At 42.4% G+C, this 23,728-nt stretch overlaps 1 protein-coding gene across 5 annotated transcripts in view; it reads right to left on the bottom strand.

Moving 5' to 3' along the window:
- The window catches only part of TMEM196 (transmembrane protein 196), a 124,285-nt gene that overhangs the window by 25,687 nt on the left and 74,870 nt on the right, over positions 1-23,728 (bottom strand). For 4 of the 5 annotated variants that reach the window (XM_077271869.1, XM_077271867.1, XM_077271865.1 and 1 more), the window contains exon 2: positions 1,063-1,119. Coding sequence is in view for 3 of the 5 variants with exons in the window: in XM_077271867.1 (XP_077127982.1) it covers positions 1,063-1,119 (57 nt within the window). In the remaining 2 variants the exon portion in view is untranslated. Of the gene's footprint in view, positions 1-1,062; positions 1,120-2,684; positions 2,797-23,728 lie in introns of those variants that run through there. The other variant, XM_077271868.1, reaches the window with a different exon arrangement.

The following is a 23,728-nucleotide window of genomic DNA, read 5'->3' as shown; positions in this document are numbered from 1 at the left end:
CCCATTGAGTGTCTGCTCAGTGAGCAGAAGACTCCTTTCCATATTGTCTATGGATCTCAGTGTTGCCAGCTGCACATTTAGATTCAGAATCTGGGCTTCCAAATGCACAACGTGCTCACATCTCGCACAGCAGTATGCACCCTCGACCGGCTGATCAAGGATTGCATACATGTGGCAAGATGTGCACTGGATGGCATTAACAATAGTGGAGCACATTTCCTAATGAGGATTGCACCAGACAAAAACGATAAATAAAAAATAAATGCAAAAAATCAATAAAATACAGACAGCAATTCAGCAATTCCTCCCTTGGAAACTCCCTGAATCCAAAGTCACTGAATCACAAGTCACACACTTACCGCCGTTGACACTTACTCTCAGGTCACACTCAGCTCTCTCACACTCGCTAAGCTGAAGATTTAAAGAGACTTTTTTTTTCTCTTTACTCTCAGCAGCAATCCACCTTGCTGTTCAATGCACTTCCAAAAATTATATATATAAATAATATTTTTTTAAAATCCATTCTAATATTTTTACATATTAAATTTACATGGTGTAAAAGCTTTGAGAGTCGAATAATTTAGTGACACCTTGGAGTTGCACAAAACATTTGTGATTTTCATACCAGTTTCTCCCAACTCCAACAAAATGGGCACAGCTAAGGTGGGATCAGGGTGCAGCTTGTCTAATTCATGACATGGCGTTCCCTAAATCTCACTCCAGTACCTGACTGTAGTAAGAGTTCTGTAATAGTGCACAGAGGTGCACACCACTCATCAGACGCTCCTCTTCATGAATCAGAAGTGTCTGACTCCAGCACGCCCCCTCATCAAGACCACCATGAATATCACTGTTCTTATTGAATTGGGCCCTTAGTGTGCAGTTTAAGAACGTGTAGAAAACTGATACCTGTATTGGAGGACTGGCTCAGTAAGCCGCTTCCTGGTTTTGTGAACTGGCTTTTATTGTACATCAGGTTTGGGATAAGTAGCTGAATTCTACCATCAGGCCTCACTCTTTATCCATTTTACAAAGAATATGCGTTACATATTAGGCACTTACTATGAGTCCTGATTTCTTTTTGGCGCAGAAGATTCCACAAACTCCACAAATGAGAAACTGCAATGAAAAAAAAATGTAACAATTGAGAAATCATAATTGTTAAGAAATGTTAGCAAAATACATATATCTTTATTGTATGTAACTGCAATTAAAGAATATAGCTGAAAATGCAAGAATGGTGTGATAATGGTTTATCTGACCAATGTAACTAGAGGAATGGATGACTGTAGACCAACCTGTGGCTCTACAATTCTTGTGTAGTTATCAGAACTGGGATTATTTATTAATTTAACCCCTTAACCCCCAGAGATTTTTTCAGTATTTCGTTTTTCGCTCTCCTCCTTCCCAAAGCCATAGCTGTTTTAGTTTTCGTCAATATGGCCATGTGCAATTTTTCGAGACCCGTAGCGTCTCCATTTTTTTTGATCTCGGGTTGGGTGAGAGCTTATTTTTGCATGCCGAGCTGACGTTTTTACTAATACCATTTTGGTGCAGATACGTCCTTTTGATCGCCCGTTATTGCATTTTAATGCAATGTTGCGGCTACCAAAAAAAATTAATTCTGGTGTTTTTAATTTTTTTCTCGCTACACCGTTTAGCGACCAGGTTATTTCTTTTTTTTATTGATAGATTGGGCGATTCTGATCACGTCGATACCAAATATGTATAGGTTTGATTTTTTTTTTATTGTTTTAATTTGAATGGGGCGAATGGGGGTAATTTGAACTTTTATATATATATTTTTTTTCATATTTTTTTTAAAAAAATTTGTAATTTTGGCATGCTTCAATAGCCTCCATGGGAGGCTAGAAGCTGCCACAACTCACCGCCGGAGCCCACATCAAAGCGGGGGTTCTGCCATCTGATGTACTATTCCTTTAGAAGGCAGAAAGGGACTAAACTTTAAAAGTTTGTAAGATACAAACTTTGCAGTCTTTCTTTTTAATATCTAGGATATGTTCCACATGAGGTGCAATATCCTAATTCTATTTTTATAATTCTTACAAAACCACTATGGGTTCTGATTCAGCAACATTTAAATTCAATCTTCAGGGAAAAACGAAAAAATTCAGTTTTAGCCTGCAGATGTTTTGTTTTGTATCTTTCAACTGTATGTAGGGCTTGGACACTAATATAAAATCTATTTTAATTTATATTTCCCGTCCATTGTTTTTAAGGGAATCTGTTATCATATTAATGCTGCTTGAACTACAGGCAGCATGAATCAAACTCTAGCTGTGCAATGGCGGCCAGGAATGTTTTACTCTGAACTGCTGCAGGGTTTAAGAGAAAACTAATCTGTGTGAGGTCCCTTCCCCCAATAACTTTGATTGACAAGCTTCTCCCTACATACACTCATGTGGAGAAATCTGTCAATGCAGGGGATCTGGGTAACCTTGTCATTTGAGATCCATTGTTCCCGGACAGCTTTCATGTTTTCTCAGTAATGCCGTAGTATTTCAGAGAAAACATATCTGCCTGTAAAGTAAAGTAAGTAGTTTAAGTAATGGATATGGCTGTCAATAGAAAAAAGAAGGAAAACTGATTTAGTGCCACTGATCACATGCATAATCCTTTGAATGGTGCAGATACAGAATTAGTGCTTGCAGGCAGTATCTTACCTCTGACTTCTTGTCTGATTACAGCCATTTTTTTTGTTTCTTGTCCATCTTGTCAAACGTTCTTGTCGACCTACTAAAACTGGGATGTGGCCACTGCAGAGTTTGCCCTACTAATATATAATTAGCCATTGTGCAACTCACCATTCAAAATATAAATTAATACACCACTACTTTGACCCTCACTAACTATAATTAGTCACTTTTCCCGCCCAATAAAAACATAAATTAATTAGCCCCTGTGGTCATTACCAGACTTTCTCCTGCTTTCTCAACCCTCCCACTATGCTCCTCCCATTCCCCCAATTCATAATAATTACTTGTCCTCTCTCCAATTCATTCTAACTGTATATCCCAAAATTTAAATGGCATACACCCCAATTAAATATAGTCACATGCACCCAAATAATTATAATTACATACTCCCTAATTTATTACAGTCACCCCCAATTCATTATGATTACATACCCCAAATTAATTATAATTACATACCCCAATTCAGTATGCAATGCCTTCTTTTAGAACCCCATCCCATTATAATGTAATATCTTCTCATCCATCCCCCATCCCAATTCATAATATACTGTTCTCTCACCCATCCCCATCCCAATTCATTATAACATACTGTTCTCTCACCTACCCCTCACCCAATTCATTATAACATGCTGTTCTCTCACCCATCCTCCACCCCAATTCATTATAACATACTGTTCTCTCACCCATCCCCCACCCTAATTCATTATAACATACTGTTCTCTCACCCATCCCTCACCCTAATTCATTATAACATACTGTTCTCTCACCCATCCCTCACCCTAATTCATTATAACATACTGTTCTCTCACCCATCCGCCCATCCCAATTCATTATAATATACTGTTTTCTCATCTATCACCCATCCAATTTTTTAGAACATACTGTTCTCTCACCTACCCCTCATCCAATTCATTATAACATGCGGTTCTCTTACCCATCCACCCATCCCAATTCATTCACTTTAAAGAAAAAAAAAAAGAATAACTCACCTCTCCTGGCGATCTTCTGAGTCTCTGCCAGCTCATATATGGTAAACAATGCAGCCTAATGATGACATCATTGCTCCGGCTGAGTCATAGAGAAGGCGACTGCTGTAGTTAAGCTTCGTCTCCCTATTGCCAGCAGGAGGATAGGAGTGCTCCCTGCTGGCAAAAAACACCGCTGATGGTGGTGAAAAAAATATTATAATGAAGGCAATCAGGCCCTAGGCCCCCTGGAGCTTTGGGCCCCAGGCAGTATCCCATATTGCCCTCATTATAAGCCACCTATGACTACATTTCTCTTTAGTTGTTTGAAGATTGTTGTAAGAGGCAAGGTACCTGCACACAGTGGTGTCATGGACCTTCTGGTAATATTTTTAGTTAGATATTATGTGTTTCGAAGACCAAGAGGTCCATGACCCTTCTTCAGACAGTGGCTGGTAGTGCTCTTTACAATAATGACATAGGTAAACTTCTATATGGAATCCAAGGCTAATAACTCAAAATGTATTAATTACCCATTCAGAAACTTATGAGATTACCTCAAAACCCATGAGGATTGAGATGTTTACACTAACAGTCATAGAAAATTGGAATGGTATATTTTCATATTAATTAAAATTATTGTCTAGTTTAGAAAACCCATTTTAAATATCTTTCCTGGTTACTTCTGAGTTAATTTCCCCCAATTAAGGCTTCAGGATTCAGACTCCTAACAGCTGAAATAGAACTATCAGGTATGATCAAGGGACATTTCTTAGGAAAAGATGACTCTACCCCCAGCAGTGGGAGCTCTATTCTCACATTTTAGCAGCTAGAATCACGATTGCCAGATCTTGGAAATATAAATATTTTGCAACTTGGAAGTGCACAGTCTTGTAAATATTTCCAGCTACTAGCTATATACCGTGGGTACGGAAAGTATTCAGACCCCTTTAAATTTTTCACTCTTTGTTTCATTTCAGCCATTTGGTAAATTCAAAAAAGTTCATTTTTTTCTCATTAATGTACACTCTGAAATACATTCTGAATGCTTATCACCATCTGATATTTCAGTTTTTCTTTTTTCATGAATTTGTAAAAATTACTACATTTCTGTTTTTCTTCAGTCAAGATGGGGTGCAGAGTGTACATTAATGAGAAACAAATGAACTTTTTCGAATTTACCAAATGGCTGCACTGAAACAGAGTGAAAAATTTAAAGCAGTATGAATACTTTCTGTACCCACTGTAAATCGCACAAAAGATTTCCTGGAATAATGAAAACCCAAGAGTCAATAAAACAAGCACTGAGTATGAATTTCTAATTCTGTTCAGGACATGCACAGACCATACAGAAAGGGACTTGGTACACTAACAACAGAAAGGGACTTGGTACACTAACAATAACTTGCCCCTAGATATCACAATTATATATACATATGATTAAAAGGTTGTCTAGTTCTCTGGGCATTTTCAGCATATTGAGCGTGAACCCTAATTGGTACCGTGCTTTGTTCAGGTAGGTGCATACGATCCAGAAGTCACAGCGCTTTGGACTCAGCGCATGTCAGCTGCACTCACAGTACTGCCATCTATTGAACGCAGGTAAATCTGCATGTGGTCACTGAGCCGTGCGGATTCACTGCTTCCAATACATTTTATGGGTGAAATTTATCTTGCGGAGACTTGCGTCTCTTCAAGAGACATTGACATGCTGCACTCTAGAAAGACGTGCCGCATGTCAGTCTCCATGGGCGAGCAGCGGGTGTCTGTGGACGCATAGTGGACATGGGATTTCTTGACATCCCATCCACTATGCTGTAAGAACTGGCTGCTGCAGGTTGGATGCTGCACAAGTATGCAGTGTCCGACCCGCAGCGTTCATTGATCGTGTGCACATACCCTTAGAGTTAGAAGCTACGAAAATAAGAAGTCCTCATTCTGGAGCCCAGTGGATTTTAAAGTTAGTGTCAGGAAAATTATTATTAATGAAACACTGTATTATTGCACCGTCTCTGAAAAGCAAGGAAAATTACATTTAGTTTCAACTGCTGATGTCACATACTCTCAGTATCTTGTCATGATCTGGTTCTTCCAGTCCAGAATAATGCAAAATTATGATCTAGCTAAGAAAACAGGATAAGTGAAATGGTGCAATATATTGTCTTTTTATTGAAGTTACATGGGTTAAACTTAAGTTGGTCATTTCCGCTGGACCGTGAAATGAGTCCCTGGAAACTATTGATCCAGTTTAACTCTGATCAATACATGTTATTTATCTTTCATATAGCCAAAACTATGCATTGTATACTCATGCTAAAAACTAAGTTATATAAGCAAATGTCAAATACCATAAATATTACGGTCCCAGCCTCGAGCGTTAGGGCTGGCGGATAGTCAATTCCTGTAAGTGGAGTAAAAGCTTTTCAAAATACTGTAGGTAACTCTCTAATAAAGGCCAAACCTTAAAGATGTTTTCTGGAAGTTTTAATGATGTTGAAAAATATTCACTTATTGTACATGTTATTGCTTAAAAAAATGAAACTAACTTTAACTTTCAGTGTTAGGGTAGGTGATGCTCATTTATGCCAGAAACTTGCCCATTTATATGATATGGGCTATGATAACTAGCCTAAAACCCAAAGTACAGCTATAGGGCACATGAGCCATAAAATCACCAGATCCATCCTGAAAAGTTCAACTATAACACAAAAATGGAACTAAGGCTATGTTCACATTTGCGTTGTGCGCCGCAGCGTCGGCGATGCAACGCACAACGCAAACAAAAATGCAGCAAAACGCATGCAAAACGCTGCGTTTTCCGACGAATGCGTCCTTTTTTGGGTTGATTTTGGACGCAGCAAAAATGCAACTTGCTGCATCCTCTGCGCCCGGACGCGTGCGCCGCAGTGACGCATGCGTCGCAAAACGCAAGTGCAACGCATGTCCATGCGCCCCCATGTTAAATATAGGGGCGCATGATGCATGCGGCGACGCTGCGGCACCGACCGCAAATGTGAACGTAGACTAAGTAAATAAAAGCCAGAATACTTAAGAACATTTTAGACCAGAATTTCTGTGATATACTGTCTTTTCCATCATATCCTATACTAGCTCCATCGTACTGGACATCGTCTCTGAAAAGTCGTCTAAACAAAAAAATGGTTATTTTATTAAATTTTGAATGTCCATCTCAAAGAGGGTTGTGAAGATGCATAATAGGCAGGTGTGATTTAGATAAGTCATCCTACATGATAATATTATCATAGATGGGACAATGGCGAAATCAAACATACAAAACAATGATAACGTGGTAAAGAATGGCAGCTTCACATCGACAAAGAACAGATCGAGTGGATGTCTCACTGAAGGACATAGACCGAAAACGGCCCCTGTGCAAGAACAATATATGGGCCCTTTATAGTCTAATAGCTCATCATGATGCATAATTCCACCTGTTTTGCAGGTAGAAACGTGCCCCTGCGAGACTGCACAGGTTCCATCAAATATACGTCCACTCCTGGGATATCTTTTCTTTACATGTTTACTGCCTATTATGCTTATTTGTCTTTGTTTAATATAAATGAAACTAAAGCAATATAGTTTTTGTTCAATTCCTCTTTATTTTGAAAATTCCAAAGTTTTAAATCCTGTGATGATAATGACTTGTTATGCCGATGGTATACAATTCATCTAACGTATCAAAGTTCTGTTTTGTAATGTGTCAAGAGCATGTGTCAATGGGACACGATGTAGACCAGTTTTCAGTAAATGGATTTAATCAGGAAGTTTTCCCTTTACTGATAGTTTATGCCTTGCTTATATAAAATGGAATGATCAGCCACCTCGCAGTAAAGCATCTGGATGTCATAAGTCAAGCCTTGGTATTTTGCAATAGTTGCCAGACACACACTAAATAGCAAAGCTGCTCAGATGTTGAAGTCACCTATCTTACTTCACATTTATTGCAATATAAAGTCAAATACATGTAAAATAGGATATATATGTAAGTATATAACAATGATTAAATTAATAATGGAATAATGTCTTTATATTGCCCCACTTAATGGCACAAAATCAACTTGAGCTAATGCTTGTTATTGTTAGGGCTAGCGGAACGCACCAAGTATAGGTAGGAAGCAACAAGGTGCGTTCGCAGCCTGGGGTCCACCGTGAAGAGATATCTGCTGCAAAGTAATGGCGGATAAACTCTGAGCTCACACGTTGGTTAAGCTTCACCCCGTGTGAACTGAAAGCGATCTCTGTTGCAGCACAGAGTCACGCTGTACACAAAAACTATTGCCCTAACTAGGGTTGTGCTTGCAAGCAAGCCAACGGCTAATTGCCCCCACTGACTCTAACTGCCTGCCTGAGTGTGCAGTCCCAGCGCTACAGTCTCACACCACATATATACTGTATAAAGAGTGGTAAAGTATTCACTGGCATAAGCCAAATACATTTGATACTAGCACATGGCCATGCGGCCATGCAAACCTTTTATAGTTGCAGATCTTTCAGGACCTTCCTGGAGGACCAATAGGAGCTGCTACAGGGCCTGAGTGTGTCCCCCGACCTCCAATGAGAAGTCTTCCCGTGGGCATGCTCAGTGTGTGCAAAGCAGGACTTAGTCCCAGAAAAGCCTGCTCACTGCTGACCAGTGCTGGCTACAAAGGGAGTGCCTGGAAAGGCAGCAGTAACCCTTTGCACAGTATCAGGCTGATCCAGATGCAGGGACCGACGTCTCCGCTGAGCAGGCTCCACTGCGGCCGATGTAGAATGGGAGACCGCAGCGGACATGGGTCAAAATTCCCCCTGTGCAGCAGATGGAAGTTAACAATGCCTGTATAAAACATATCTGTATAGTGGTATATTAAACTTAGAGGGAGCTTGACAACCAAACAGCCATTACAAAAGTGTTTTGTTGGAATTTCGCTTTAACCCCTTTCTGACCGCTGTGCTGTGCTTTCACTTTACGGCCAGCGCTCAGTCAGTGCAGGAAGCGGACGGCGAGGGACGCGAAGGTGAGTATGTAGTGTTTGTTTCTTTACATTTTACACTGGTACCCAGGGTAAACATCGGGTTACTAAGCGCGGCCCTGCGCTTAGTAACCCGATATTTACCCTGGTTACCATTGTAAAACATCGCTGGTATCGTTGCTTTTGCTGTCAAACACAACGATACACGGCGATCTGACGACCAAATAAAGTTCTGAACTTTAATCAACGACCAGCGATATCACAGCAGGATCCTGATCGCTGCTGCGTGTCAAACACAACGATATCGCTATCCAGGACGCTGCAACGTCACGGATCGCTAGCGATATCGTTTAGTGTGAAGGTACCTTTACAGCCTCTTTACCTACAGACTGTTCTTATTTGTGTTCCTTTGTCATCCTCTAACTAATGCCAAAAAAAGCCCATTATTCTCTGTGAGATCAATCACATATCGGATAATAGAAGGTGTTAAGAAATCCAAATGGTTCCAGCTTCTCCATCTTTTCAACTTACAAATAAAAGCCTTTATAGCTTTCTAGGCACGGATATGCACCAAAACATAATAGGAGTAAGTGTAATTATACTGCAGCATTTAAAAGACATAAGCTTATATTAGATGTAAATAAAATGCAGTTTACATTTTCTCTGTAGTTGAATAGTAGAAATAGTAATCAACCACCAAAATTACATTTATATCTAGTAATGTTTGGGTACATCATGACTTTCTTAGAATGTCAGCTCTTCTGCCTGAAGCTCTAGGGGAGTGATAGCTCACGGGGCTTCACATATGTGTGTATTATCTAGCAGACTGTAAGGTGATGTACCAGGCAGTGAACATCGTAAACAGTGGTCCTCTTTGAAAGATTATTACTACAAAGGGTAAGGAATGAAAAAATTATAAAAATAATCTTGATTTTACACAACTTCGTAGAGTGTATTGCTGCCTCTTATCTGTTTTTGTTTATTGGCTGCAGTTGTGGCAGCACTGCAGCCAATCACTAAACTAAGTGAGCTTGTTCATGCAGATGGCACAGGCTGCTGAGCTTGGTGATTGGCTGCAGTGCTATGAATATGATGTCACTTGCAGCTGATCAACAAAGACTGGAGCAGAAGCGGTCCTCACCAGGAGTGTGAGTTAAAGTTCAGCTTGTTCTATTTTTCATTTTTGTGTTCCATCCCTAAGTATTTTGAGCAATAATCTCTGAAAGACGACAATGCCTTTAAGCGTAAGTTACTTTCAGAGAGGACTGCAGAATATACAGATCTGCACAGTACTGATGGAGTTGTTTCTTTTCACCCATGCAATATAAATCATTAAGGCTTCATTTCTCTGTCCATAAATAAGTAGAGCTAACTTTTCTTAAATCTATATAATGATTTTCATCATTCATGGTGATTACTCTTGAATCTACTTTTTAAGACTTCTTGAAAGTGAGATCATTTTACTGGTGGTGGACCAGCTGGGCTAAGACAATATTTTTTGCAGTAGGATATTAAGGTCAGTAAACGCTGCGGGTTGGACACTGCATAGATCCGCAGCACCCATCCTGCAATGTGCAGATGTTACAGCATAGTAGATGGGATTTCAAGAAATCCCATGTCCACTATGCGTGCACCGACGCCTGCAGATCACCCATGGAGATGGACATGCAGCGCGTCTTTCCAGCCATTAATTAACGGTGCTGTGGAAAAAGTGTAAAGCGACCCCCAGAGTCGGATTTTCTCCGGGTTCTCGGCTGCCGGGGGTAGCCGAGACCCCAGAGAACATTATTTGGTAGGTTTTTACCGACCCCCGGGTTGCAATCGCCAGTAATTAACCGGTGGCCGCAAAAAAAGCACGATTTGCCATTTAATTTCTCCCTCCTTTGATGTGATCGCACATTAGAGGAGAAATAGGGTCCCCGATCAACCCCCGATACTTACCGGTGTCTCCCGGTGTCCGTGGGTCCTCCCGCTTCCTCCCCCCATGGGCGCTGCCATCTTTACCCGGAAAAAATGGTGGGCGCATGCGCCCGCCGAGATCTGCCGGCAGTACTCACCAGATCTCAGGGTCTCAGCTGCCGGGGGTAGCCGAGACCCCAAAGAACATAATTCGGGTCGGTTCTTACAGACACGGTTTTGCGATCGCCACTAGTAACAGTGTAGCGGTGGCCGCAAAAAAAAAGAAAGTCTGATGTGCCATGTAATTTCTCTCTCCTCTGATGGGATTGCACATCAGAGGAGAGAGAAATAGGGTCCCCGATTGCCCCCCCCCATACTTACCAGTGTCTCCCGATGCTCCTCGGCCCTCCTGCTTCCTCCGGTGGGTGCCACCATCTTTATCAGGGAAAAAATGTCAGGCGCATGTGCAGTGTGCCCCCCGAGATCTGCCCGCAGGCACTCGGCAACAATAGGAAGATTTTTCCTATTGGTTCATTTTGGTCACTGTGATAAACCCTATCACAGTGATCAAAATAAAAAAATAGTAAATAACCCCGCCTTTATCACCCCCTTAGTTAGGGAAAAATTATAAAACAAAGAAAATGTATTTATTTCCATTTTCCCATTAGGGTTAAGGTGAGGGTTGTGGCTAAAATTAGGGTTAGGGTTGGGGCTAAAATTAGAGTTAGAGTTGGGGAAAAAATTAGGGTTAGAGTTGGGGCTAAAATTAGGGTTAGGGCTAGGGTTGGGGCAAAAACTAGGGTTAGGGTAAGGCTTCTTTTACACTTACCGTGGTTTTGCGTCCTTTTTTGCAGTCCCAAATGATTTCTGTGGGGCTGCAAAAACGTGTCGCAATAATTGTACGGAGCGCCGTATGCCGTGTGGCCGTGAGGGCCGTATTTACGGCTGTGAAAAAATATTGAGCCTGCTCGATATTTTTCATGGCTAATGGACACGGCCCCATTGTAATTCAATGGGGCCACAAAAACAACGGAAGGTTGTTTTTGCGGTGCACCGTGACTTCCGGTTTTGCGGACCGCCGTTTTTTTTCCCAATACATTTGGAAACCCGAAAAACGGCAATCCGCAAGTTTTTTTGCGGTCCATTATTGCGGCACACCGTGAAAATTGAGGCAATACAGCCCGCAAAAAAAGCCCGCAATAACGGGCCGCAAAAAACCCACTAAGTGTAAAAGAAGCCTTAGTTTTGGAATTAGGGTTAGGTTTGGGATTATGGTTATGGTTAGGGATGGGGTTAGGGTTAGGTTTGGGATTAAGGTAAGGCTTGGGATTAGGGTTAGGGGTGTGTTGGGGTTAGAGTTGTGATTAGGGTTATGGTTAGGGTTGGGATTAGGGTTAGGGGTGTGTTGGGGTTAGGGTTGTGATTAGGATTATGGTTAGGGTTATTGGTGTGTTGGGGTTAGGGTTGTGTAATATTTATAGGGGATAACTCAGGAGACTCTTTGCATGGAACAAGACAACTACAGGACACAGTTTTATAAGTGGTAAAGTCTATATTATCACACGGTGATTCAAACAGGTGCAGAGAGAAACTCAAGTCCACAACACTTGGAGTAAATATTAAATGCAGCTTAGCAGTCTATAGGAAACTTCAGAAGAAAATGCAATCACGCAGAAAGTCTATGAAGCACAATTATTCTTGAGGATACTTGACATGAATAAGTCCTTGCTTAGTCCAAAACACAGGTAGATATGCTTATAAGGCAGTTCAAATAATATCTTAGCTCAACCAGGGAGGCCTGGGTAATAGTCTCAGGTTCTTGCAGAGCAGAAACAGCTTACATGTCCAGCAAATGCAGATGGAAGTAAACACGAGCAGCAGATGAAGGAGGATTACTGGAACTGGTGTATGCATCAGGAACTCAGAGCAGAGTAGCAGGATAACCCCACAGGTTCACAGGAGCAGGTATATAGCCAGGGAGTCACCAGAGGTCAGGAGCTGGATGCAAGGCAGAATACTCTAGCACAGACTGAAGGCTGGGGTTGAGTTTTATAGCAGGAAGACACAGTGCACATGAGACCAAAGACGCCATCTTGGAAAAGGGCAGTAATGCACAAAAGGTAATAAAAAATATTCAGAGTCCTGACAGGTTGGATTTAAAATTGGGGTTTCCACTGTTTAGTTACATCAGGGGGTCTCCAAACGCGACATGGCTCACCATTGATTCCAGCTAATTTTGTGTTGAAAAAGTCAAATGGTGCTCCTTTCCTTCTGAGCTTTGCCGTGCACGCAAACAGTGGTTGGTTCAGTGTACTCAGGACTAATTGGTCAACAACTTTTGGGGTCCAGTTTCTCCTGCTACCCTTGGGAAAATTAAAAAAAATGAAAAAAAAAGATTTTTTATTTTCACGGCGTTATAAACTTCTGTGAAGCACTTGAGCATTCAAAGTGCTCACCACACATCAAGATAAGCTTCTTCGGGGGTCTAGTTCTCAAAATGGGGTCACTTTCTACTGTTTAGGCACATCAGGGGCTCTGCAAACACAACATGACGTCCGCAGACCATTCCATCAAAGTCAGCATTCCAAAACATCACTACTTCCCTTCCGAGCTCTGCCATGCACCCAAACAGCTCCCCTCATATATGGAGTATGAACGTATTCAGGACAAATTGCAAAACAACTTTCATGGTCCAATTTCTCCTGTTACCCTTATGAAAGTAAAAATATGGGGGTAAAAAGATCATTTTTGTGGAAAAAATATAATTTATTATTTTCACGGCTCTACATTATAAAATTCTGTGAAGCACTTGGGGGTTCATAGTGCTCACCACACATCTAGATAAGTTCCTTGGGGGGTCTAGTTTTCAAAATGGGGTCACATGTGGGAGGTTTCTACTGTTTAGGCACATCAGGGGCTCTGCAAACGCAACATGGCGCCCGCAGACCATTCTATCAAAGTCTGCATTCCAAAACGGTGCTCCTTCCCTTGAAAGTTCTGCCATGCGCCCAAACAGTGGTCCTCCCCCACATGGGGTATCAACGTACTAAGGACACATTCCTCAACAATCTTCATGGTCCAATTTCTCCTATTGCCCTTGTGAAAGTAAAAATTTTGGGGTAAAAACATCATTTTTGTGGAAAAAATATGATTTTGTATTTTCACAGCTCTACGTTATAAACTTCTGTGAAGCACTTTGGGGTTCATTGTGCTCACCACACATCTAGATAAGCTCCTTGGGGGTATATTTTCCAAAATAGGGTCACTTTTGTTTTTTTACTGTTTAGGTACATCAGGGGCTCTGCAAACGCAACATGACACCCTCAGACCATTCCATCAAAGTCTACATTTTAAAACGTCACTACTTCCTTTCCGAGCCCCGCTGTGTACCCAAACTGTGGTCTCCCACACATATGGGATATCAGCATACTCAGGACAAACTGGACAACATTTTTTGGGGTCCAATTTCTTCTGTTATCCTTGTGAAAGTAAATAATTGCGGGCTAAAAAAATCATTTTTGAAGAAAAAAAAGATTTTTTATTTTTATGGCTCTACGTTATAAACTTCTGTGAAACACTTGGGGGTTCAAAGTGCACACCACACATCTAGATAAGTTCCTTAAGGGGTCTAGTTTCCAAAATGGTGTCACTTGTGGGGGGGTTTCCACTGTTTAGGCACATCAAGGGCTCTCAAAATGCAACATGGTGTCCAATCTCAATTCCATCCAATTCTGCATTGAAAAAGTCAAATGGCACTCCTTCTCTTCCAAGCTCTGCGGTGCACCCAGTGGTTTACCCCCACATATTGGGTATCGGTGTACTCAGAACAAATTGCACAACATGTTTGGTGGTCTAATTTCTCCTGTTACCATTGTGAAAATTAAAATTTGGGGGTAAAAAGATCATTTTGGGGAAAAAATATGATTTTTTATTTTTACAGCTCTACATTATAAACTTCAGTGAAGCACTTGAGGTTCAAATTGCTCACCACACATCTAGATAAGTTCCTTACAGGGTCTAGTTTCCAAAATGGTGTCGCTTGTGGGGGGTTTCCACTGGTTAGGCACATCAGGGGCATCCTAATCACAACATGGCATCCAATCTCAATTCCAGCCAATTTTGAGTTGAAAAAGTCAAACGGCACTCCTTCTTTTCCAAGTTCTGCTGTGCGCCCAAACAGTGGTTTACCCCCACAAATGGAGTATCGGCATATTCAGGAGAAATTGCACAACAAATTTTGTGGTTCATTTTTTCTTTTTACACTTGTGAAAATAAAAAAAATTGGTCCTGAAGTAAAATGTTTGTAAAAAAAGATACATTTTATTTTTTTCCTTCCACATTGCTTCACTTCCTGTGAAGCACGTAAAGGGTTAATAAAATTCTTGAATGTGGTTTTGAGCACCTTGAGGGGTGTAGTTTTTAGAATGGTGTCACTTTGGGGTATTTTCTGTCATGAACACCACTCAAAGTGACTTTAAATGTGAGATGGTCCCAAAAAAATGGTTTTGTAAATTTTGTTGTAAAAATGAGAAATTGCTGGTCAACTTTTAACCCTTATAACTTCCTACCAAAAAAAAATTGTTTCCAAAATTGTGCTGATGTAAAGTTGTCATGTGGAAAATGTTATTTATTAACTATTTTGAGTGACATATCTCTCTGATATAAAGGCATAAAAATTAAAAGTTTGAAAATTGCTAAATTTTAATTTTTTTTGCCATATTTCCATTTTTTCATACATAAACACAATATCGAAGAAATTTTACCACTAACATGAAGTACAATATGTCAGGAAAAAACCTTCTCAGAATCAGCGGGATCCGTTAAAGCGTTTCAGAGTTATAACCTCATAAATTGACAGTGGGTCAGAATTGTAAAAATTGGCTTGGTCATTAAGTACCAAATTGGCTCTGTCACTAAGGGGTTAAGTATAGGATGCAATGTTCCCATTTACTTCCTGAGACAACACAGCTCCCAACCTAATCTCAAGAGTTGTCTGTCTGGACTGTCATGTTCCCAATGGCAGGGAATTAAACACATAACACGGGCCAAAAACAGGACGAGCTCTAGGGTGATGGAACCTGAGCTGACCGCGATCCTGAACCTCAACACTCAACTAACAGCAGCCGGGGAACGTTCCTGGGGGGACTCTAGACGTCTCGCGCCAGCCAGAGATCTAGCTACCCCTATCAGAAGAATCACAGACCTATCTTGCCTCCAGATAAATATTCCCACAGAAATAGCAGCCCCCCACATATAATGACGGTGAAATGAGAGGAAGGCACAAACGTAGTTATGAAAACAGATTCAGCAAAATGAGGCCCGCTTAAGCTAGATAGCAGAGGATACAAAAGGTGAACTGCGCGGTCAGCTTAAAACCCTTCAAAATACCATCCTGAAATTACTTGAACTCATGTGCCAACTCATGGTACATGAGTGGTAATTTCAGCCCACTAGAGCAACCAGCAGCAGAGAATTACATATCTGCAAGCTGGACTAAAAACATGAAAGCAAACATGAAACAGGGAAATCCAGACTTAGCTTGTCTTGAAGGCCTAGGAGCAGGTAGCAAAGGTAACAGAGACACACTGATACATTGATAGCCGGCAAGGGAATGACAGGAAAGCCAGGTTAAATAGGAAACACCCAGGCTCTGATGGACAGGTGGAAACCAGAGACCGCAACCCACCAAAGTCACCCAGTACCAGTTGTAACCACCAGAGGGAGCCCAAAAACAGAATCCACAACAGTACCCCCCCCTTGAGGAGGGGTCACCGAACCCTCACGAGAACCCCCAGGGCGATCAGGATGAGTTCTATGGAAGGCGCGGACCAAATCAGTCGCATGAACATCAGAGGCGACCACCCAGGAATTATCCTCCTGACCATAACCCTTCCACTTAACCAAATACTGGAGTTTACGTCTGGAAACACGAGAATCCAAGATCTTCTCAACAACATACTCCAATTCTCCCTCCACCAGCACCGGAGCAGGAGGCTCAACCGAAGGAACAATGGGCACCTCATACCTCCGCAATAACGACCGATGGAACACATTATGAATAGCAAACGATGCTGGGAGATCCAAACGAAAAGATACAGGGTTAAGAATCTCCAAGATCTTATAAGGACTGATGAACCGAGGCTTGAACTTAGGAGAAGAGACCTTCATAGGGACAAAACGAGAAGACAACCACACCAAGTCCCCAACAAGAAGTCGGGGACCCACGCGGCGACGGCGATTAGCAAACTGCTGAGCCTTCTCCTGAGACAACTTCAAATTGTCCACCACCTGATTCCAAATCTGATGTAGCCTGTCCACCACCACGTCCACTCCAGGACAATCCGAAGGCTCCACCTGACCAGAGGAAAAACGAGGATGAAACCCCGAATTACAAAAGAAAGGAGAAACCAAAGTAGCAGAACTAGCCCGATTATTAAGGGCAAATTCGGCCAGTGGCAAAAAGGCAACCCAGTCATCTTGATCAGCAGAAACAAAACACCTTAAATAAGTTTCCAAGGTCTGATTAGTTCGCTCCGTCTGGCCATTCGTCTGAGGATGGAATGCAGACGAGAAAGACAAATTAATGCCCATCTTAGCACAAAACGTCCGCCAAAATCTAGACACAAACTGGGATCCCCTGTCAGAAACGATATTCTCCGGAATCCCATGCAAACGAACCACGTTCTGAAAAAATAAAGGGACCAACTCAGAGGAGGAAGGCAACTTAGGCAAGGGTACCAAATGAACCATCTTAGAAAAGCGGTCACATACAACCCAGATAACGGACATTTTCTGTGAGACAGGGAGATCTGAAATAAAATCCATGGAAATGTGCGTCCAAGGCCTCTTCGGGATAGGCAAGGATAACAACAACCCACTGGCCCGAGAACAGCAAGGCTTAGCCCGAGCACACACTTCACAAGACTGCACAAAGATGCGCACATCCCTTGACAAGGAAGGCCACCAAAAAGTCCTGGCCACCAAGTCTCTAGTACCAAATATTCCAGGATGACCAGCCAACACAGAAGAATGGACCTCGGAGATGACTCTACTGGTCCAATCATCCGGAACAAACAGTCTTTCTGGTGGACAACGATCAGGTTTATCCGCCTGAAACTCCTGCAATGCACGTCGCAAGTCTGGGGAGACGGCGGACAATATTACCCCATCCCTAAGGATACCAGTAGGCCCAGAGTCTCCAGGAGAGTCAGGCACAAAACTCCTGGAAAGAGCATCTGCCTTCACATTCTTTGAACCTGGCAGGTATGAAACCACAAAATTGAAACGAGAAAAAAACAACGACCAACGAGCCTGTCTAGGATTCAGACGCCTGGCAGACTCAAGGTAAATCAGATTTTTGTGATCAGTCAAGACCACCACACGATGTCTAGCACCCTCAAGCCAATGACGCCACTCCTCAAATGCCCACTTCATGGCCAAAAGCTCCCGATTACCCACATCATAATTGCGCTCGGCGGGCGAGAATTTTCTAGAAAAGAACGCACATGGCTTCATCACCGAGCCATCGGAACTTCTCTGTGACAAAACCGCCCCCGCTCCAATCTCGGAAGCATCAACCTCAACCTGAAAAGGAAGTGAAACATCTGGTTGACATAACACAGGAGCAGAAGAAAACCGGCGCTTAAGTTCCTGAAAGGCCTCCACAGCCGTAGGAGACCAATTAGCAACATCAGCACCCTTTTTAGTCAAATCAGTCAAAGGTTTAACAACACTGGAAAAATTAGTAATGAACCGACGATAAAAATTAGCAAAACCCAAGAACTTCTGAAGACTCTTAACAGATGTAGGTTGTGTCCAGTCACAAATCGCCTGAACCTTGACGGGATCCATCTCAATAGTAGAAGGAGAAAAAATGTACCCCAAAAAAGAAATCTTCTGGACTCCGAAGAGACATTTTGAGCCCTTCACAAACAGAGAATTGGCCCGCAGGACTTGAAACACCTTCCTGACCTGTAGAACATGAGACTCCCAGTCATCAGAAAACACCAAAATATCATCCAAATACACAATCATAAACTTATCCAGATATTCACGGAAAATATTGTGCATAAAGGACTGAAAGACTGAAGGAGCATTAGAAAGTCCAAAAGGCATTACCAAATACTCAAAATGGCCCTCAGGCGTATTAAATGCGGTTTTCCACTCATCACCCTGCTTTATCCGCACAAGATTATACGCACCGCGAAGATCTATCATAGTGAACCACCTAGCCCCCTTAATGCGAGCAAACAAATCAGTCAATAATGGCAATGGATACTGATATTTGACTATAATCTTATTCAGAAGGCGATAATCTATACAAGGCCTCAGGGAACCATCTTTTTTTGCCACGAAAAAAAAAACCTGCTCCCAGAGGGGACGAAGATGGACGAATATGTCCCTTTTCCAAGGACTCCTTAATATAATTCCGCATAGCAGTATGCTCTGGCACTGACAGATTAAATAAACGACCCTTAGGGAACTTACTGCCAGGAATTAATTCTATAGCACAGTCACAATCCCTATGAGGAGGGAGCGAATTGAGCTTAGGCTCCTCAAAAACATCCCGATAGTCAGACAAAAACGCAGGGACCTCAGAAGGAGTAGATGAAGCGATTGAAATCAGAGGTGCATCATCATGAACCCCCTGACATCCCCAGCTTAACACAGACATTGTTTTCCAATCCAGGACTGGATTATGAGTTTGTAACCATGGCAGACCAAGCACTAGTACATCATGTAAATTATACAGTACAAGGAAGCGAATCACCTCCTGATGAACGGGAGTCATGCGCATGGTCACTTGTGTCCAGTACTGCGGTTTATTCATAGCCAATGGTGTAGAGTCAATTCCCTTCAAAGGAATAGGAACTTCCAGAGGCTCCAGACTAAAACCGCAGTGTTTGGCAAATGACCAATCCATAAGACTCAGGGCAGCGCCCGAATCCACATAGGCATTGACGGAAATGGATGACAGTGAACAAATCAGAGTTACAGACAAAATGAACTTAGACTGCAGAGTACTAATGGCAAAAGATTTATCAACCTTTTTTGTGCGTTTAGAGCATGCTGATATAACATGAGCTGAATCACCACAATAAAAACACAATCCATTTTTCCGCCTATAATTTTGCCGTTCACTTCTGGACTGAATTCTATCACATTGCATAGTCTCAGGTGCCTGTTCAGAAGACACCGCCAACTGGTGCACAGGTTTGCGCTCCCGTAAATGCCGATCAATCTGAATGGCCATAGCCATAGACTCATTCAGACCTGTAGGCGCAGGGAACCCCACCATAATATCCTTAATGGCCTCAGAAAGACCATCTCTGAAGTTTGCAGCCAGGGCGCACTCATTCCACTGAGTAAGCACCGACCATTTCCGAAATTTTTGACAATATACTTCCGCTTCATCATGCCCCTGAGAGAGGGCTAATAAAGCCTTTTCAGCCTGAATCTCCAGGTTAGGTTCCTCATAGAGCAATCCCAGTGCCAGAAAAAACGCATCCACACTGAGCAATGCAGGATCCCCTGGTGCCAATGCAAATGCCCAATTCTGAGGGTCGCCCCGCAGGAAAGATATTACAATCTTGACCTGCTGAGCAGGGTCTCCAGAGGAGCGAGATTTCAAAGAAAGAAACAATTTGCAATTGTTCCTGAAATTCAGGAAGGTAGATCTATCTCCAGAAAAAAACTCTGGAATAGGAATTCTAGGTTCAGACATAGGAGTGTGAACAACAAAATCCTGTATGTTTTGAACTTTTGCAGCAAGATTATTCAGGCTGGAAGCCAAACTCTGGACATCCATGTTAAACAGCTAAGGTCAGAGCCATTCAAGGGTTAAGAGGAGGTAAGAAGCAGCTAGACAGCAATTAAGGGCTAGGCAGCAAAACTCTGAGGGAAAAAAAATAAAATAAAAATTTCCCTTCAACACTTCTTTTTCTCCTGCTTCAGCCCAAACAATTAACACTTTGTGGGCCGGCTATACTGTCATGTTCCCAATGGCAGGGAATTAAACACATAACACGGGCCAAAAACAGGACGAGCTCTAGGGTGATGGAACCTGAGCTGACCGCGATCCTGAACCTCAACACTCAACTAACAGCAGCCGGGGAACGTTCCTGGGGGGACTCTAGACGTCTCGCGCCAGCCGGAGATCTAGCTACCCCTATCAGAAGAATCACAGACCTATCTTGCCTCCAGAGAAATATCCCCACAGAAATAGCAGCCCCCCACATATAATGACGGTGAAATGAGAGGAAGGCACAAACGTAGTTATGAAAACAGATTCAGCAAAATGAGGCCCGCTTAAGCTAGATAGCAGAGGATACAAAAGGTGAACTGCGCGGTCAGCTTAAAACCCTTCAAAATACCATCCTGAAATTACTTGAACTCATGTGCCAACTCATGGTACATGAGTGGTAATTTCAGCCCACTAGAGCAACCAGCAGCAGAGAATTACATATCTGCAAGCTGGACTAAAAACATGAAAGCAAACATGAAACAGGGAAATCCAGACTTAGCTTGTCTTGAAGGCCTAGGAGCAGGTAGCAAAGGTAACAGAGACACACTGATACATTGATAGCCGGCAAGGGAATGACAGGAAAGCCAGGTTAAATAGGAAACACCCAGGCTCTGATGGACAGGTGGAAACCAGAGACCGCAACCCACCAAAGTCACCCAGTACCAGTTGTAACCACCAGAGGGAGCCCAAAAACAGAATCCACAACACTGGACCACAAATTCCCTACTGAAGTCAAGTGTAATCGAGACCGACCGCTTAGACAGGTCGAGCTTCAACTCTTGGAACGCCTTGTCATCTTCAGAGGACCATTTGACCATCGACATCTTCCTGCCCCTAAGAAGATCAGTCAGGGGGGTTACTATCATGGCGAAATTAGGGATAAATCACCGATAGTATCTCACAAATCCCAGAATTTGTTTCTTGGAGACCAGTTGCAGCCAATTCTGGATTGCCTCTACCTTATTTACTTGCAGCCTGATTTCGCCCCTTCTGATTATATAGCCCAAGTATTTCTCCTCTGCTTTCCCCATGGCACACTTCTTTGGGTTTATGGTAAACCCTGCCTTCGTCAGTGCATCCAGTGCCACCTCTGGACCTTCTGAAGATTACTTTCCCAATCAGGGCTAAAGATAGCGATGTCATCAAGATAAGCTGCGATATATTTTTTGTAAGAGGCTAGAATCCGGTTCCTGGCCCTCTGGAAAGTAGCTGGGGCTCCCTGCAGACCAAACAGCATTGGATATGCATTAAATGTGGACACCTTGTTCAGCTTCCTGTAGTCATTATAAAAAATGGCAATCTCCATTCGGCTTCCGAACAAGGAAAATGGGGCTGGATCAGCTGTTCTTTGACTCCTCGATGATGCCCAGACTGAATGCTCTCCTCACCTTCTTGGAGATCACCTCGCGGCTGGATTTGGGAATCCGATACAGCTTTTGGTTTACCCTCACATACAGTTCCGTCAGGATTTCATGCTCCACGACCTGCGTACAGCCTGGCAACTCCGAAAACAGGTCTCAGTTCTGCTGAAGCAGCTCTCAGCACTGTTGCTTCTGGGCTAATGACAGTGTCTCTGCCACTGTGATATCCTCGAACCTGGCTTCAGGATTGAACGCTAGTCATGTCGCTTCCACCGGTTCCTTGTCTCGCCATGGTTTGAGAATGTTAATGTGGTACATGTAGTACAGCTTTCTTATCCCTGGTTGGTGGACCTTGTATTTGACATCACTCAACTTTTCGACCACCTCGTATGGCCCTTGCCACTTGGTCAGGAACTTACCCAGCCTCCAGGGCTAAAATGTTTCAGTCTTGCCGACTGTAGACCTTTGTCTGGAAATCTTGTGTTTGAAGGATTCTCTCCCTCACAATTCACATCACCTTTGCGATCCTGTCCTGCATCCGGGCCACATATTCGATGATGCTTCGGTGGGGTGTTACCTTTGCTTCCCGGTCTCCTTTTTAATGTCCAGAAGTCTCCGAGGGTGCAGTCCATATAGCAGCTCGACTGATGAGAACCCCATAGAGGCCTGTGGGACTTCTCTAATGGAGAACAGTAGGTACGTTAGCAAGTAATCTTTGTCTCGGTCATCCTTCTCCACGACCTTCTTCAGCACAGATTTCAAGGTCTTGCTAAACCTCTCCACCATGCCGTCTATCTGCAGATGGTACACCGACATCTGAAGTTGGGTAATCTGGAGAGCCTTACACAACTGTCTCACTTGAAGAGTTGTGCTCCCAATATAGTCAGGCCAAAGACAACCACAACAGAGAGTATTGCAGATATATTAATATTTATTTATTTATTTAGTGGCGAAAATATCAAACCATATAATGTACAAAAATTAATAAAGTTTATAAAATCAAGATGATATTAGTATGTATATACTTAACAATCTATTTGTGCACATATCAAATTACATCATATGGCAGGCATATTATATAATATATTTGTAAGGACTGCATCTAAATCCTACCAAGCACCCCATATGGCATATAAGTGAAAAGTGCTGAGGACAAAAAGCAAAGAAAGAAAAAAAGACTCTTTACTTTATAACAAGTGCATAATATGTGCATACATCAGTAATCAATCCAGTGTTGGAAAAGGGGACACTAAAAAAGTGCAAATAGTGCAAAAATGTGCAATCTATAAGGTGCTATGAGTAGATAACATATAGAGTCACTTACTTCTAATGATAGGATTCGTTATAAAGCATGCCAAATTGATATGGTGCACCCCGACGCGCGTTTCGGATGCACTGTTCCTTCGTCAGCTCTTTGTGGTGGTATCATCACACTGTTGACACATTTGGTGGTCTCCAGGTATTGTAATATAATTTGGTAATAATAATTACTTATATCACTGATTCTATATAGTGCTTTGATATCACTAGTGTGTTTTATTAACTGTCTCACTTGGCAGGCCCATCCGGGAGAATATATTGACTATCTGTCGTGCTATACTCCAGGTGGAGAAGTTTCTCAGCCGTTCCGCCTCTGGGTACCGTGTTGTATAGTCCATTACCACCAGGATGTATTGGTGACCCCCAGCAGACTTAACTACGGGCCCCAAAAGGTCCATGGCAATCAAGTTAAATGGGACTTCTATTATGGGCAACGGCACTAGTGGTCTCTGGAAGTGGAATACAGGAA

Source organism: Ranitomeya variabilis, chromosome 6, assembly GCF_051348905.1.
Source record: "Ranitomeya variabilis isolate aRanVar5 chromosome 6, aRanVar5.hap1, whole genome shotgun sequence".
NCBI lineage: Eukaryota > Metazoa > Chordata > Amphibia > Anura > Dendrobatidae > Ranitomeya > Ranitomeya variabilis.
Note: the sequence above shows the minus strand (reverse complement) of the source record. Positions and strands in the feature narration are given on the sequence as shown.